The 15,414-nt window shown below is 38.6% G+C and overlaps 1 protein-coding gene across 1 annotated transcript in view; it reads right to left on the bottom strand.

The window, feature by feature from the left end:
* Positions 1 to 1,667: 1,667 nt before the first annotated feature.
* TAF4B (TATA-box binding protein associated factor 4b) overlaps positions 1,668 to 15,414 on the bottom strand; it is a 109,386-nt gene continuing 95,639 nt past the window's right edge. Inside the window, exon 15 of the mRNA XM_004606031.3 lies at positions 1,668 to 3,787. Coding sequence (XP_004606088.2) covers positions 3,620 to 3,787 — 168 coding nt within the window. The 3' untranslated portion in view covers positions 1,668 to 3,619. The remainder of the gene's footprint in view (positions 3,788 to 15,414) is intronic.

The following is a 15,414-nucleotide window of genomic DNA, read 5'->3' as shown; positions in this document are numbered from 1 at the left end:
CCACCTGCACTGCTCAGGGGATATTCCTGGCTCTGTGCTCACAAGTCACCCCCTAATGGTTCTTGTTAGACCATATGTGGTGCTGGAATTCAAGATGAGATTGGCCTCATGCACATGAAAGATTTTTAATTTAAAATATATTCCTTAAGGGCCAGAGAGAACAAGGGCTAAGGCACTCATTGCTTTGCATGCAACTGGTCCAGGTTCAATGCCTGACACCAGCATGGCATGGTCCCCTGCACATAGGTGAGAGCACTACTCGGCCATAGACCTTACTGTAGCCCTAACCACCACCATAGGTGGCCCCATCAGACAAGAGAAGATAAATCTTCCACAACTAAAGGGGGCAGTCACTGACTGGCTCCAGTAAACTATATTCAAAAAGGCTATCTGATTCTATATCTTCTCATTTTCCAAAAGTGAAAAATTTTATGAATAAGACTGGCAAACTGTGTGGGTCAAGAACATCCGATTTATACATCTAATTTACCACAAGGCTAAACATTTTGCAAACTATGGGGGAGAAAACCTTTGGAAACTCTATTTGTTTTCTGGGTAGAAGATAAACTTCACTACAGAGCTTAAGAGAATATAAGAATGCCTTTCCTCAGCTGCCACTCAAGGGTTTAGATCCTTATAAGGATGTTAAGACCACACTGTGGTGACACCCTCATTTTAGTCACTAGCAACGTTCCCTGCAGTTTCTTCCTCAACACCCTGCCACACCATGGACATTTTCAAAGCTTGTCTGCATCTACATGATCCTCATTGGGTACAATATGATGACAGTGAGGGGAGATGCAGGTCCTCATTAAAGCAGCTAGTGTAATGCTCGTTTGTAGTCCTACTCAGTATTCGTGCTGGGAGTCTCACTACAGTGAAAGTGCAGCAGGTTTAGCTGATGCACCAGCTGGAGGTACTGCCTCCCCTCTCCCCCATTCAAGCAAAGAATTGGAAGAATTTGATGATATGGGCTCTGGTCTTTATAAATCTTTTCTATAACATATTCAATAAAAGTGGTCCAGGAATTGTTGGCACTGGAGGGCCTGAGCACAAGGCATGATTTTCACCTCTGTGGAGTCCAAAAGAGGTGTATCTGATTAGCAAGCAGGTCCTTGCAATGAAGCAATGCTTGGGAGAAACTTCCTGCACCCCATCCCCCACTCCAAAAACTGCTCTTAAGGGCTGGGATATAATAAATGTTTATTAAAGGGCTCAGGAGTAAGAGTTCCTAGGCTAGGGATGTGGCTCCGTGGTAAAGTTCAAGCCTTGTACACATGAAACCTATGTTTAATCCTTGGCACTGCAAATAATTTTGAAAAAGGATCACTGTATCACTGTCATTGCGTTGCTCATTGATTTGCTCAAGTGGGTGCCAGTAACATCTCCATTCGTCCTTGTAGCATTCAGGGTCAGGGGAATGAGGCCCATTATTGTTACTGTTTTTGGCATATAGAATACGTCACAGGCAGCTTGCCAGGCTCTGCCGTGCAAGATTCTGCATTGTTCTCTTCTGGGTGCTTTGTTTTATAGTCTCTAGATCTTGGCCGTTGATAAGATTACATGGCACCAGGGGCAGTTTGTGGGTATGTTAAGAAAGGGTAGGCTAAGCTTAAAAAAAATTATTATTATTTTCATTTTGGGGCCATAACTGGTGGTGCATAAGGGATACTCCTGCCTCTGCACTCAGGAATTTCTCCTGGCAGTGCTCGGGGAATCATATAGGATTGAACCTGGATTGGTCATGTGCAAGGCAAGTGTCTTGCCCTCTGTACTATTGCTCTGGTCCCCAAGAAAAGCTTTTGTAATAATATGCTTACTTTTCTTTTTGAGTCAAATAGCACATAAATTTACAGTGATTTCAAAGAACGTTATAGTAACTGGGATCTGAGTGAGGTATTGGAACCCAAAAGTAAGTAACAGTCAATCAAAGCCAAGGAGATCAGCTATCTAGGCCCAGAACTAAGAACTTGTTACTAAAGAATAGTTCTCAAAGTAAATGACTAAGTAAAGCTACTCTTATAATAAAATAATTATTTTAATGAAGTATTTGAAATAATGTTAAACATCCGATCAATAAAATTATACACAAATATGAGCATATACTGCGCTTTACAAAAAATAAAGCTAAGCATTTAAATATCAAAAACAAGATCTTTCTTAAAGTACTCAACATATACATAATTTATAGCATAATAACTGTAAAACAAAAACTGTGGCAAATTTAAAACTTACAGAATATGGCATAACAGTTCCAATGGAAAAAACAGGTTGAAGAATAATATACTTGAGCTGTTTTTCCCCTGTTTTTTTTCCTAAGAACAGCTTTCCCGTTATATATATAAAAAAATTCTTGAAGGATTTACATTCTTTTGTGATTCGAATTATAGATTTTATTTTTCACCAGCTACATGCCACACAGGTGAAAGGAAAAAAACTGTTTTGCTTGGCAAAACATCTGCTTCATCTTCAGATGAGTATATACGTACATATATGTATAACATGCTTTTTATATATTTAGAACCAAGATCCCCAAGAGTGAGGTGCCAATACCATCTTTTGAGTATAGAATCCAAAATGAAGTCCCATTGTTAAACATAACTGACCACCAAGTACAATTTTTTAAAATGCAACGAGATGCTTAAAACTTACGGTAACTAAAAGATTTTACAAAACCACCTGAAACTTAAAACAATACTTAAGAGAAAAAGAACTCTTCTTCCTTTTGCAATACCGTACTTTGAAAATGTTGCTATATTTCCCTTTGTTTTTGGGCTACGACTTTTTTTTGTTGTCCAGAAACATGTACCAAGTGTTTCTGGACTTCCCATTTCCTACTGCACCTTCAGTATACGCAGCATCATTCCTATTTAATTAATTCTGTTTTTATTTACCTTCCTCAGTTTGAATATTGCCCCATCATTCCTTTCACACTTCGCACTCCTCTATTTTTCAACGAAGTAGCCCAACAGATTCAATTTTAGATTCCCCCAACAAGGATGTCTCCTCATTTGGTACAAGAGGGAGTAAAGGAACAAACAGTGATGTGAACCTGAGAACAGAAACCTCAGCCACAAATTATCCCCCATGTCTTGGTTTTGACACACTGGGGTTCAGTCACCTCAAGCTCTATACTGTGGCTTGTCACCTTCAACTACAGAAGGTAACTGTTACAACTGGAGAAGCAACTTGTGATTTTAGTCAAAAAATCTACCCCTCTGAGACTGGTTCATTATAGGATGAGATATATTTTCCTTGGAAAGGAATGACACTTATTCTCCCCTGCGTCTCAATGCAGGCTGTATTAGGAAAAGGTATCTCACCTGCGAAGGATGGCAAATGAAGCAGGGAGTTACAAACAGGGCCTTAATATGCTAGAATTAAACACCTAGGTAGATGGCCGTTTCTGTGAACTGCATTCATAACCAATTGACAAGGCTAAATTCTTGTCATTATGAACCCTTTGAAAGGTACAGGTATATAAAGCTTAAAACTGTAAACAATCATCTTCCATATTGATGGTTACTTTCTAGAAACTGAAATTTTAGGACAGTGCAACAATGTTTCTTATGTCTTCTTTGGCAGTAAATAGCAAGGATCTGGATGGAGAGTGGAGTGGTCACTTCAGAAGGGCAAGGTATAGTGCTCGCGAGTACTTCATTTCCCTTTCCTGTTCCATACAGAATATCAAGTCTCTGAGGCAGACTCTTGTGATTCTTGGACGAAGCAACTGTTTGGTGGCTGTCAGGCTGGATGTTCCAGAAGCAAGAAAATTATCTTTTAAGCCCTACACCGAATAAAAAGAGAAAACAATTTTAAAATGAACAATCATTGAAAAAGGGATAAACGGAAAACCTGTCAGTTCAACCTGTCACTGGCCTCTGAGTTAGGTACCAGAAATAATATAATATAGTGAGTTCCGACCCTACAGCAGTCTCGAGCACCGAATTCTTGACCTTACTCATTCTCTCTCCCACCTGGACCATCGCTAGATTCTTATTTCCCATTTTTTGTTACACACCTAAGGCCAGTTTCTTTTTCTCATCCAACCAGTATAAGCTCCCTCTTTCCTACCTAGCGGTGCCCAAGATCAAACTCATGGTCTTTACATGCAAAGCAGACACTTTCATGCCCCACTATTTTTTTTTTAATTTTTATTTTTGGGTCATACCCAGCGGTGCTCAGGGGTTACTCCTGGCTCTGCGCTCAGAAATTACTCCTGGTGATGCTCAGGGGACCATAAGGGATGCTGGGAATAGAACCCGGGTTGGCCGTGTGCAAGGCAAATGCCATACCTGCTATACTCTAGCTCTAGCCCTCCCAATATTTCCTTTTTTGGGAGTGATACATGTGGTCACTCTTTTGATTATGGTGACAATTTCATTGATTTGTATATATGTAAAAGCATACTCCATGTGTGTGTGTGGGGGGGGGGGAGGTTGGTATGTAATTGCAAAAATTACATACAAAAGCCTTAAGTGCTTCAGATCCCATAACTCTCTGGGTCAAGTTTCCGATGATTCCTATTGTTCAGATCAGGTGCCTGAGCATCTTCGAGACTCTGAGTTTGTGTCAGGCACTTCCACCTACTACTTTCTTATGTAGATTATTCTGGGGCTCCCCTTTTCCTCCTTTCTTGCTGTAGTGGGTAGGAGCAGTAATACATTATGACTGTTTTTCATAAGTTATTTCTATATGGTTGAATTTATGTGAATAAATTTATTTAAAATAAATACATTCCAGGTTTGGCTTCTTGGGAGGATTGAGGGGGTTCCCTGTGCTGGGTCTGAGATGCCAGCCCAAACAGCCGGGAACCCCAGGATGCTGCATGAAGGACACATACTGTAGATGTCCTCCCCAAATGCAGTATCTCTGAGTTACCTTGTTTTCTTTTTCTAGCCTCTGGATCTCCAAAACCCACAAAAACTACCTGCCTCCATATATCATCTCCTCTTGAGATACACAACATCCTAATAAGTTCTGGTGCTGTTCCCTTTTACCAAATGAGGAATGTGTGCATCTTGTTGAAGGTCAGACAGCAAACTGAGCTGGAACTCAGGCCGATCTATTAATATTCCAAGATCCATTTTAAATATGTCTATTTGTCTTCCTGTTCCCCAGAAGGAGTAGATACTATGGCAATTAGTTTACCTGGTATTACAGTAATTTGTATATGCTACTACCATCCCCACTACATTTTTTTTTAACGAGCGGAGAGAAATTCACTTTTGTTTTGCTTTGGGGCCATGCCCTTTGGTGCTCAAGGGTTTCTCTCTATGCCCAGGTACCATAAGCAGTACTGGAAACAGAAGGACTAAATTCTTCCTGCATGGAAAGCTCAGCGCATTTTGCTATCTTCTAGCCCTGGGAAGGGAAATCCTTTAAGGATTCCAAAATTGTGTGGTCCAAAATAAGTCAACCTAAATTCAAGCATAGAAAAACTAAGAAGAAAGGCACTGTTTCTAATCTACAGTATTCCCTTACAGACACTATTTAGGGGCTGAAGAGGTAGTTCAGTGGATAGGGTACTTTTCTTACATGTGGCTGACGAGGGTTCAATCCCCAGCACCCCATATGTTGCCATGAGCCCCATCAGAAGTGATCTCTGAGCTCAGAGCCAGAAGCAAGCACTGAGCATCCATAAAAATCAAAACAAAACAAAAAAACTCAAAAAGATGTTATTTGCTTTGGGGGATGTACTATCACAATTCCATTTCTTTTATTTGTTTTTGGGCACATCTGACCATTTGGGGTGCTAGGGAACAAACCCCAGTCTGCCATATACAAGGCAAGCACGCTACCCACTGTCCTACCTTTCTGATCCCCTCAGATATAAATCTTAATAAATATTAATTATCACTATCAAAATTTTTTCCAAGATTTGAAACCAGGGTGATAGTATAATGAATAGGATGCTTGCCTGGCATGCAGCTGATATGGGTTTGATCTCTGGCACCACATATGATCCCTAGAACACCAGTAGGAGTGATTCCTGAGTACAGAGTCATGAATAATCCCTAAGCATTGCAGGATAGCACCCTCCCGCCCATCAACCCCCACTAAAAATTTCTAAGTTTTTGCAAAAAGAGCTATCAACTTAACTTTGGAAAGCCAGATACAAAGGACACCTCAGAAATTAATAAAATGTGTCCTGGACAATGAGAACTATTTCCTGGTATATGGAAGTCGTCTACTAAAAACTGTAGGGCTGGGGAGGCAGTACACCATCAGGGCACTTGCCTCACACAACACCAGCTTAGGTCTGATCTCACCCTGACCACAACCCTGACCACCACTGGGTATGGCTCCAATATGGAAAACAAACAATAAAAACTATAATATATCTGAAGCTGAATCTATAGATGTTCACGAATGTTTCCTACTAAGAGTTTGTAAAAAATCATACAGCATTTTACATAAATTTAGATAAGTAACTAAACAGATACACTATCATGACAATTATACTTCTGTGTAAAGAACAAGGAATATGTCATATATTTATATATGACACATATAAGATGTTCAGCATTAATATTAAAAGCATACCTAGCTAGTAAGAGTAAAGTTATAGAATGTTCATACAAATGGAATATTATGCGGCAATAACTGAGTAACCTGATGACTATCATCAAAAATATTATGTGAAACAGATTGGCTGGGCAAAGTACTCAGGGGCAGAGTACCAGCCCTGCATATGTGAGGCCTGGGTTCAGTCTGTGGAAGGGGGCAGGAGAGACAGATGCAAAAGAATATATACAGATTAAGTCTATATATATAGTTTAAAAAAAAAACAGGCAAAGTTATAGAATACAAGATTACAATTGCTGAAACAAGCATGCAGTTTAGAATTTGTATTTGCCTTGCATGTATAAGTCCCTAAGTTTAGTTCAATACTCTGTAACACCCCAACCCCTCAAAAATTATTATTTCCCTTGTGGGGAAAAGAGGTATAGGAGATGTTTTCTGGGGTTCTGGTAATGCTTTCTTTCTTGATCACAGTATTGCCTAAACTGGAGGGCTTGTGCTGTGAAAATTCAATAGTAGGGCATGTAATGTGTACCCTTCTATGCATCTTCTGTTACACATTAATAAAACTTAATTGCAAGAGGAAAAGTTTTCATAGAGAAGAAAAAAGCAGAGAGGCAAAGAAAGAAAATCAGGTGAAATTGTTAAACAGAATTAGTCATCTGGTAAGGAACAAAAGGGTCACAGTTCATGTCTGTCATGTGACAAGCTTGAAGGATCCAGGGGAAAGAGCCCCATTACAGCTGCCAGCAAAGGGTTGAAAAGGAGGTCATTCCAACAGGATGCAGCAGAAGGCCTGAAGCAATGTTATAAATGAAACAAACCCCAAGGGACATTCTGCAACCCAACAGAAATGTCTTTCATAATTCACAACTTTAGGATGATGATAGCACTTTCCCCTAAATAGTGACTGACTAAGTAAATCTTAGGCAATCTTTCTTGAACACATATATTTACAGATATCTATATTTTTATTGCTACAGATATATAGCATTTTTGTTCCTCTGTGTATGATTCAGTTCTACAATTTGCACTGTCAGTTTCACAGTGACCTGGTAAGGAGAATAAAGTGTGCAGACTGCTTAAACCAATAAAAACTCAAACCTGTCTTTTTACTTTTATTTTTCACTTTCCTCCACCCTACCAAGGCCTTTCCCCAAAGTTTTCCAGAACTCATATCTGGCCAAACTACATTGCCAATACCAAAAAAACACTAATAGAGTTGAGGACAGGATTTGTAGCAAAACCTGAGACAATAAACTACTTATATCTAAAATGTAGGGTTTTCCCAACAGACTTTCTACATGAGGATATGCCTTAACCCAAATTCTTTACCTGGTTAAAAAGATGGTAAAATAAGATTAATGAAGATGAAAGAAATAATTCACTTACAAAGTACATAAGAGATGTTCTTGGAAGTGTAATTAAACCTAATGGTTAAGTTCTAACACTGCCAAATCAATTTAATTATCACTAAATAAAGTTTCTTATTTTATAATAAAACTTTTGAGGAAGTCATTAATAAGAAAATAATTAACATGGTTAGTAACCATTTTCAGAACCCTAACACCCTTTAAAAAATAAAACTAGATTAAAAGTTATCCAAATTTTTTATTCTCTCAAAGTAACTGTGGGTACTATGAAACAAAGCCTTTAAAAGCATATTTACTTCTTTTTTCCAAGTGTCCTTAAATCACTGCTAAACTAAGAAGTAGAAATAACTTCTTGGTACGCCCATGGACTTCATGAATCATGCTGAGATTCTCAGTGATTTCATATAAGCCTCGGTGTCTAAAAGCTACCATCCATGACAACTTATTTCATGCCAGTCTGTGTGCTGATTCAATCAAGAATATTTTAAGTTAAGTTTAAGGGCACCTATTATGGACAATGAATTGTGCTCAGCAGCACATACGGGAAAACTGAATAGTGATGGTTCAAACTGAATAAAGACCATCTCTTCCAAAAATAATCTTAAATGACTTAACCTTTGTTGTGATTCAGTTTCCTAATCTGCAAAATAGGAATGGCAACAGTAATTATATCCTAAGAATTACTTTGGGGATCATAAGAGAACATTATATAACACACAGTATCCATTTTACAAATGCTTATCTTTATAACAAATTAATTCATTAAGCAGTTGAAAAGTACTATTGGTTTATAAATAGAAAATGGTGTAATCCTAGTTTCAACTTAATCCTAGTTTCAAATCCTACTCCATCTCCTAACTAAACCTAGTTAAATTACCCTGTCTATGTTCTACCTTCAGAAATAAATTGTCCTGCCACACTTGCCTTTTCCTACTAAATGAAAAGTAAGAATTATAGTGGTACTCTGAATGCCTAAAGTTGAATTTCAGACACATGTAAAGAACATGAAAGATATATACTGGGAGAGTAAGTTTTTCATAGACTCCCTAAATGAGTGGAAGAGTTTTACAGAATCAACCAATATCAATATTGCCTCTATAAACTACTATCAGCCTCTAAGTCATAAGACTAAGAAAACTCAAATGTGTTCCTGAATCTTAACCAGAAACAAAATTTATAGATTTCAACATTTAGAAACAATCAAGAGGCAAGATTCACATTTTTCAAATTTCTGATTTTATTCTTACCCTATGTTAACTGAAGCATCTCTTATATGTATGACTCAAGACTTTTCAACTTCTAGGAGGAACCAAAGACTAGTTGTAGGGAATAAAGGGTGAAATAAAGACCTGGCTCAAGGAAATTAAAAAAAAAAAAAAAAAAAGCAAACCATCTTCTAAGTCTTGGAAGCAAGGACAAACAAAAGTGCCCCAGTGCTTGACTTGGTGTAACAAGATTGCTGTATTAAAAAGACCTGAGCAGCTTCTAGGCCTTTTGGGAAGAAGGGAGCAGAAGATACTAAATTTCGAGTTTTACTACCCTCTGCTGGCCAACAAGATGAACTTCTGAAGCAACAGACAACCTTTTATCACTTTCTTCTACTTCTTTTGCATTACATCAAAACTCTGAAAAACCTGTACTTCTGTCTGAGAGTTTTGTCACCATATATTTGTACCTATATTTCAACAATTTCAACAAAATTAATGTCTAGACTAATGTGACATGTAATCATGAACTGATTTTAACTTAGTTCTGTACTATATTGAGTGTCCTTCATTCCATCTTTTTCCTCCAACAGTTAACTCTTTAAAATTCCAGACCTCACTGTTAAGTTCCTAATGAAGTCCCTCAACTGAATATATCCTGAGTAACACATAACACCATAAGATATTAAACTGATAATACAACTTTCTTGCTTTCAATGCTTAAATCACAGGGTTAGAGAGATAGTACAAGGGTTCAGAAACTTCAATGTGGGCCACTCTGATTCAATTCGCAGCAGGACACGGTCCCGTAAATACCACAAGGAGCAATAACCAACCTAACTCTGAGCACAGAGCTGAAAGTAGAACCGCTGGGTGTGGCCCACTCTTCTCTCAATAAAATAAAATGCTAAATGACAAAATTCTCCCACAGAAACAAATTCAAGATTCAGCATGAAACCAAGATCACCCATGAACAAACTAAAACCACTTCGTACAATCTCAGTTCTCATGCCTTCTAGGTCAAATTACTGATCATAGAACAAAATACCTTCCCCTCTTTATTCCAAACAGTTAATTCCATATTTCCAAACAGTTAATTCTATACAGCATTCTCTCCTCCTGGAACTCTTTATCTACTCTATGTGCCCTATCTTCCAATCACATCATCCTTTAAGACTCAGTTCAGGTGATGTTTCCCCAAAGCTATAAATTTACCTAGCCTAGACCAGGTGCAACTCCTTTGAATTTTAGCAATACTCTTTTCAATCTACCATCAAATGTATTCAGCACAATGGAACCACTTCTTTAGCTTTTTCAGTAGAACAGATTTTGTAACTTCTAACTACTTCACACAATGTTTGGGTTTTGGTTTTGGTTTGCTTTTGGGGCCACACCTGACAGTGCTCTGGGGTTACTTGTGGCTCTGCACTCAGGCATCACTCCTGCTGGGCTCAGGGGACGAAATTTTACACAATGCCTGGTATCCATGTCAATGGTGCTATCATGAACATGTATTCAATATCACCAATAGTATCATTTACATGAAAAGACAATAAATATAAAGCATACATTGGCCGCTGGCCCTGATTTTAAGTTCCTACTGTCATTCTTAGCCTTAAGACAAATACAACTGAAAAAGAGTAATTTCCTTTGATAATCTTTATCCTAAGCATTATAATTTAGCTCATCAACTCATCCCCACCAAGCTGTCACAAATGGGGTTTTCTCAAAAGGCTATATTTCATATCATTTTCTCCAAGAAATAAACACAGACCACTAAGTAATCAAATAGTTAACTTTGAAAAGTCTTGCAACTTTATTGAAAATTGGAAAAAGTGCACAACTTAACTAGTTATAATATGGTTATTTTCTTTAACCTTTAATTAAAATACAATATCCTCTCAAAACTCAGAAAAATTATGTCTTGAGATGTTGGATCTATTTTAATTTTTTTCTTTGATGGTGCTCAGGGGCTACTTCCAGTCTAGTGCTTAGGAACTGCAGTGATGGTGACTGGTAGAGCCACCTGGTATAGACAGCTCTCTCTCTAGCCCCTTATCTATTCTGTTATGAAAACTTCTTTTAGGCACTGTCACTTATTAAAGGTTTCTTTTCCCCAAACCACATATGATCCCCAAGTGCTTCCAGGGGTCACTCCTGAGCACAGAGTCAAGAATAGCACCTTAGCACTACTGGGTGTGGACAAAAATCTCCAAACTTTCCTGCCAACAAGGGATATACAATGGTATAATAAAACACCACTTGATTAATTCTAAAGATGACAGAAAACAGGAAACAGAAACACTGGGATGAGAGGGCCAGAGACAGCTCAGTGAGCTGTATACATGCTTGCATGCAAGAAGGACGCTAGATTCGACCCCCAGGACTGCATATGCCCTCTGAGAATCTCAAGGAAACAAACTGCAAGTACAGAACCAGAAGTGCAAGAATATAGCCAGGTGTGGCCTAAACCAAAACCAAATAACAACAACAACAACAACAATAATAATATTTTTAGTGGAAGTTCTGTGATTTACAATACTATTATTGGTGGTTTCACATGTACATAGTTCCATCAAGGCCAGCAATTTCATCACTGAGCTATCCCCAGTGCCCCTGGGCAAAATAAGTTCTTCTTGATTTGTGTAGAGTTCTAGATTTGATGAAAAGAGCTGTGACCTGGATGAACTTATAAGGAGCTAATGACTCACCAAACAGTCCAGAGACTTAAAACTGTTAACAGACCTATAGATCTTTGACTTGAATGAAGAGAAACCCAGGGTCTCTTGAGAAAAGACTATCATATAGTCAAAAATTTAGTCTGTGAATATCCGAGCTAAAGCCTGACTTACAGCACCATTACAAAATGTGTGAACTCCAGCACCTACAGCTTAGAACATTCACTGCCAACGTCACACTCAGGACTCGCTTATTCAAAGCAAAGACTCTACCATTGAGCCCTCCCTCCAGTTCTCCAATCATTTTCAAAACAGCTATTTTTTTCTTGTTTCACGGTTGCACTATACTCTTGCTCCCCTTTCTCCCTTCTTCATGCCTTTTATATGCTCCTTTCAATTTTTCACATCAGAGGAAGGTTACTCTTACAAATTTGTAAGAGTAGGCTACTCTTACAAATATGTTCATATTTAACTTTTATTTTTCCTGCAGTGGAGAATAATATAACCCAGGGCCTCACAAATGTAAGGTAAGTGCTTTAACACTGAGCTACAGCCCAGGCTCCAATGTATTCATGTTTAAAAGGAGCTTAAGGGCCAGGAAGATAGCTCAATAGAGTGAGTGGGGTGAATAGGGTTTGCATGTGGGAAAACCAGGTTCGATCCCTGGAGGCACATACCCCCCCTCCCCCCCCCCCCGCAGCACTAATTAGAGCATTCCTGGGTATGGCCCAACAAAACACAAAGTTGCAAGCCCTAAAAGTAAAACCAAAAATAAAGAGTCAAGCACTTCACTATTAATATTTGAGACATTAATATTTATTATTCAGATGAACCCTCTCTTAGCTAGGCCACCCCCCACTACTGCCCCCAACAATGTCAATTCAACTCAAGTACCAGCTGTTTTCTTCTCACTTCTTTATACTTATGTGTTTGCCACTTTCACCACTTACATAATGTTAAAGGAAAATTTGAGAAGGAAAGACAAACATAAAAAAGTTCACAGGAAAACATCACAGAGGGCTAACAGAATATATATTTGGCTTTTGGGCTACACCCACTTGTGCTCAGACTTTATTCCTGGCTCTGCACAGAGATTGAACACGGCAGTGCTTGAGAGACCATATGTGGTACAGGGTTGGCCATGTGCAAGTCAAGTACCCTACTCACTATATATCTCTCTGGAGCAGAGAATATATATTTAAATCTCTAGGAAATGTAAGAGATTCTGCTAAAATTTATATTATGTTGAAGTCACTTATGATAAGGAAGCAGATTTGTTTATAGAAATACTAGCAAATAAAATGTAAAATATCTTTCTCAAAATATAATGAGCCTTGCCTTTTTTTTCTTTAAAGTAATAACATGCTCTAAATTCTAGTGAATTTACACGATACTTACAGGAAGTATTATATGACAATAAATCTACTTAAACCTTTAATAAGTCAGTTGAAATATTGTACAATGTACACTTTATAAAATAATGGCTCCCCGGTTGCCTGGCAAAAGAAAACAGGTAAAGAATGGCACTACCGGGCTGGGAATACAGCACAGCAATAGAGCACATGCCTTGCATGTGAGGCTCTGGGGTCCTCTTAAAACACTCCCACATTTATACACACACACACACACACACACACACACACACACATACATACACACCCCTTCCCTCTCGTCCTCTTTCTCCTTTCCTCCCTTTCTTTCTTCCACTTACCACCTCTCCCTATAATATCTAGCCAATGAGATAGCTCAAGGGATTAGACTACATGCTTTGTATTCTGGAACCCGAGTTTGATCCCCACACTACACAATCCCCCAATCACAGCGAGGAATAACTCCCAAACAAAGCCCTGAGCAACACTTGGGTAGGGGTGGGGAGGTGGAAGTGGGGATCAGGAAAGACACTACCTGTGCCCCTTAAGGATATGAAAATTAAAACTATGACCTTCCATGTCATAGTCTTTTAAACTAATTGTGCAAATTTCAAGAATGTAATTTTTGAATCACCCATCCATAGAATCACCCATCCATAGAAACAATACAGGAAGATGGACAATACTAATAGATGACAAGCTCTTAGATTTTTTTTGGGGGGGGTCACACCTGGCGATGCACAGGGCCTACTCCTGGCTCTGCACTCAGGAATTACCCCTGGCGGTGCTCAGGAGACCATATGGGATGCTGGGAATTGAACCCGGGTCGGCCGTGTGCAAGGCAAATGCCCTACCCGCTATGCTGTTGCTCCAGCCCCCAAACTCTTAAGATTAAACACGAAAATTAAAATTGCCAAGTAGTGAAGAGTGAGGGGAAGGAAGAAACGAGCTAGAAGTGATGTAAGAATTGTGGTGGAAGGCCAGGAAGACAGTATAGTGGTTCCCCACTTGCCTTGCACATGCTGATTCAGGTTTGATCTCCAGCATTCCATGCGGTCTCATAAGCCTTGCTAGGAGAGATCTCATAAGTGCAGAGCCAGGAGCACCGCTGAATGTGACCCCAAACCCAAAACCAAAATATATATATAAACCTCCAAAAAATATTAACAGTGGTGAAAGTTATCACTATTATAATCATGTTAGTGAGTAAATAAGTAAACAATTATCAATAATAACCAGAAAAAGATAATTATATCTGAGAGATCTTGTTTGTCTCCTAACAAATTTTCAATCTTTTCGTTTCTCCATATAAGAGGCTTAATGTTTCAATTTTCATCAACCTAAACTCTCAAATGATGAAACTAGTAAATACAGCAAACAACCTATCTATGTAGATTCATTCAAATAATTCAATTTGGTTCTCTCCAACACATAAAACCATGTGTACACAAAATGTACACACTTCTAAGTTATGAAAAAAGTTGTTAATATATAATTTTAATAAGCAAATAAATTTGAAAAAAATCCAACTATCTTTCCTATAGTGTGTTTTATTTATTTGGTTTTGGGGCCATACCTGGCAGAGCTCAGGGCTTACTCCTGGCTCTGTGCTCAGTACGTACTCCTGGAGGGGACCAGAGGACCAAATAGGAGATCGAACCCAGGTTGGCCCCATGGAAGACAAAGAGCCTGACTGGCTGTACTAGCACTCCAGCCCCAATTTTTCTATGCAGTGTTCTCATACAGAATTAGAGCCTCATTCCTCAAAGAGATCATATAGTGCTGGTAGAGATATAATAAGTAAAAAGTCATAGTGAGTAGAACATTTTAAAATGATTGATCACATATGCTGTTAGTAAAAGAAGGGAAAACAGTAGTAGAAACCAGCACAACTTTTTTTGAAAGCATTCTGAATATATCTGTAAAATTTTAAGATGTGTATACTGTTTAACAAAATCCACCTCTAGATATCAACCTTGCAATACAAATTACTCCATGCAGGTATAAGATGCTCACAATAAAGAAATTCTTATTCTTACATATTATATATTATTTTATATATTATTACCCCATTGCTCATTGATTTGCTCAAGGGGGCAACAGTAATGTCTCCATTTTGAGAGTTGTTACTGTTTTTGGCATATCGAATACGACATGGGTAGCTTGCCAGGCTCTGCCGTGCGGGTGAGATACTCTCGGTAGCTTGTCGGGTTCTCCAAGAGGGACGGAGGAATCAAACTCAGGTCGGTTGCGTGCAAGGCAA

The sequence above is a fragment of the Sorex araneus genome, chromosome 2, assembly GCF_027595985.1.
Source record: "Sorex araneus isolate mSorAra2 chromosome 2, mSorAra2.pri, whole genome shotgun sequence".
Classification (NCBI taxonomy): Eukaryota; Metazoa; Chordata; class Mammalia; order Eulipotyphla; family Soricidae; genus Sorex; species Sorex araneus.
The sequence above is the reverse complement of the archived record's forward strand: the minus strand, read 5'-3'. Positions and strand labels throughout refer to the sequence as shown.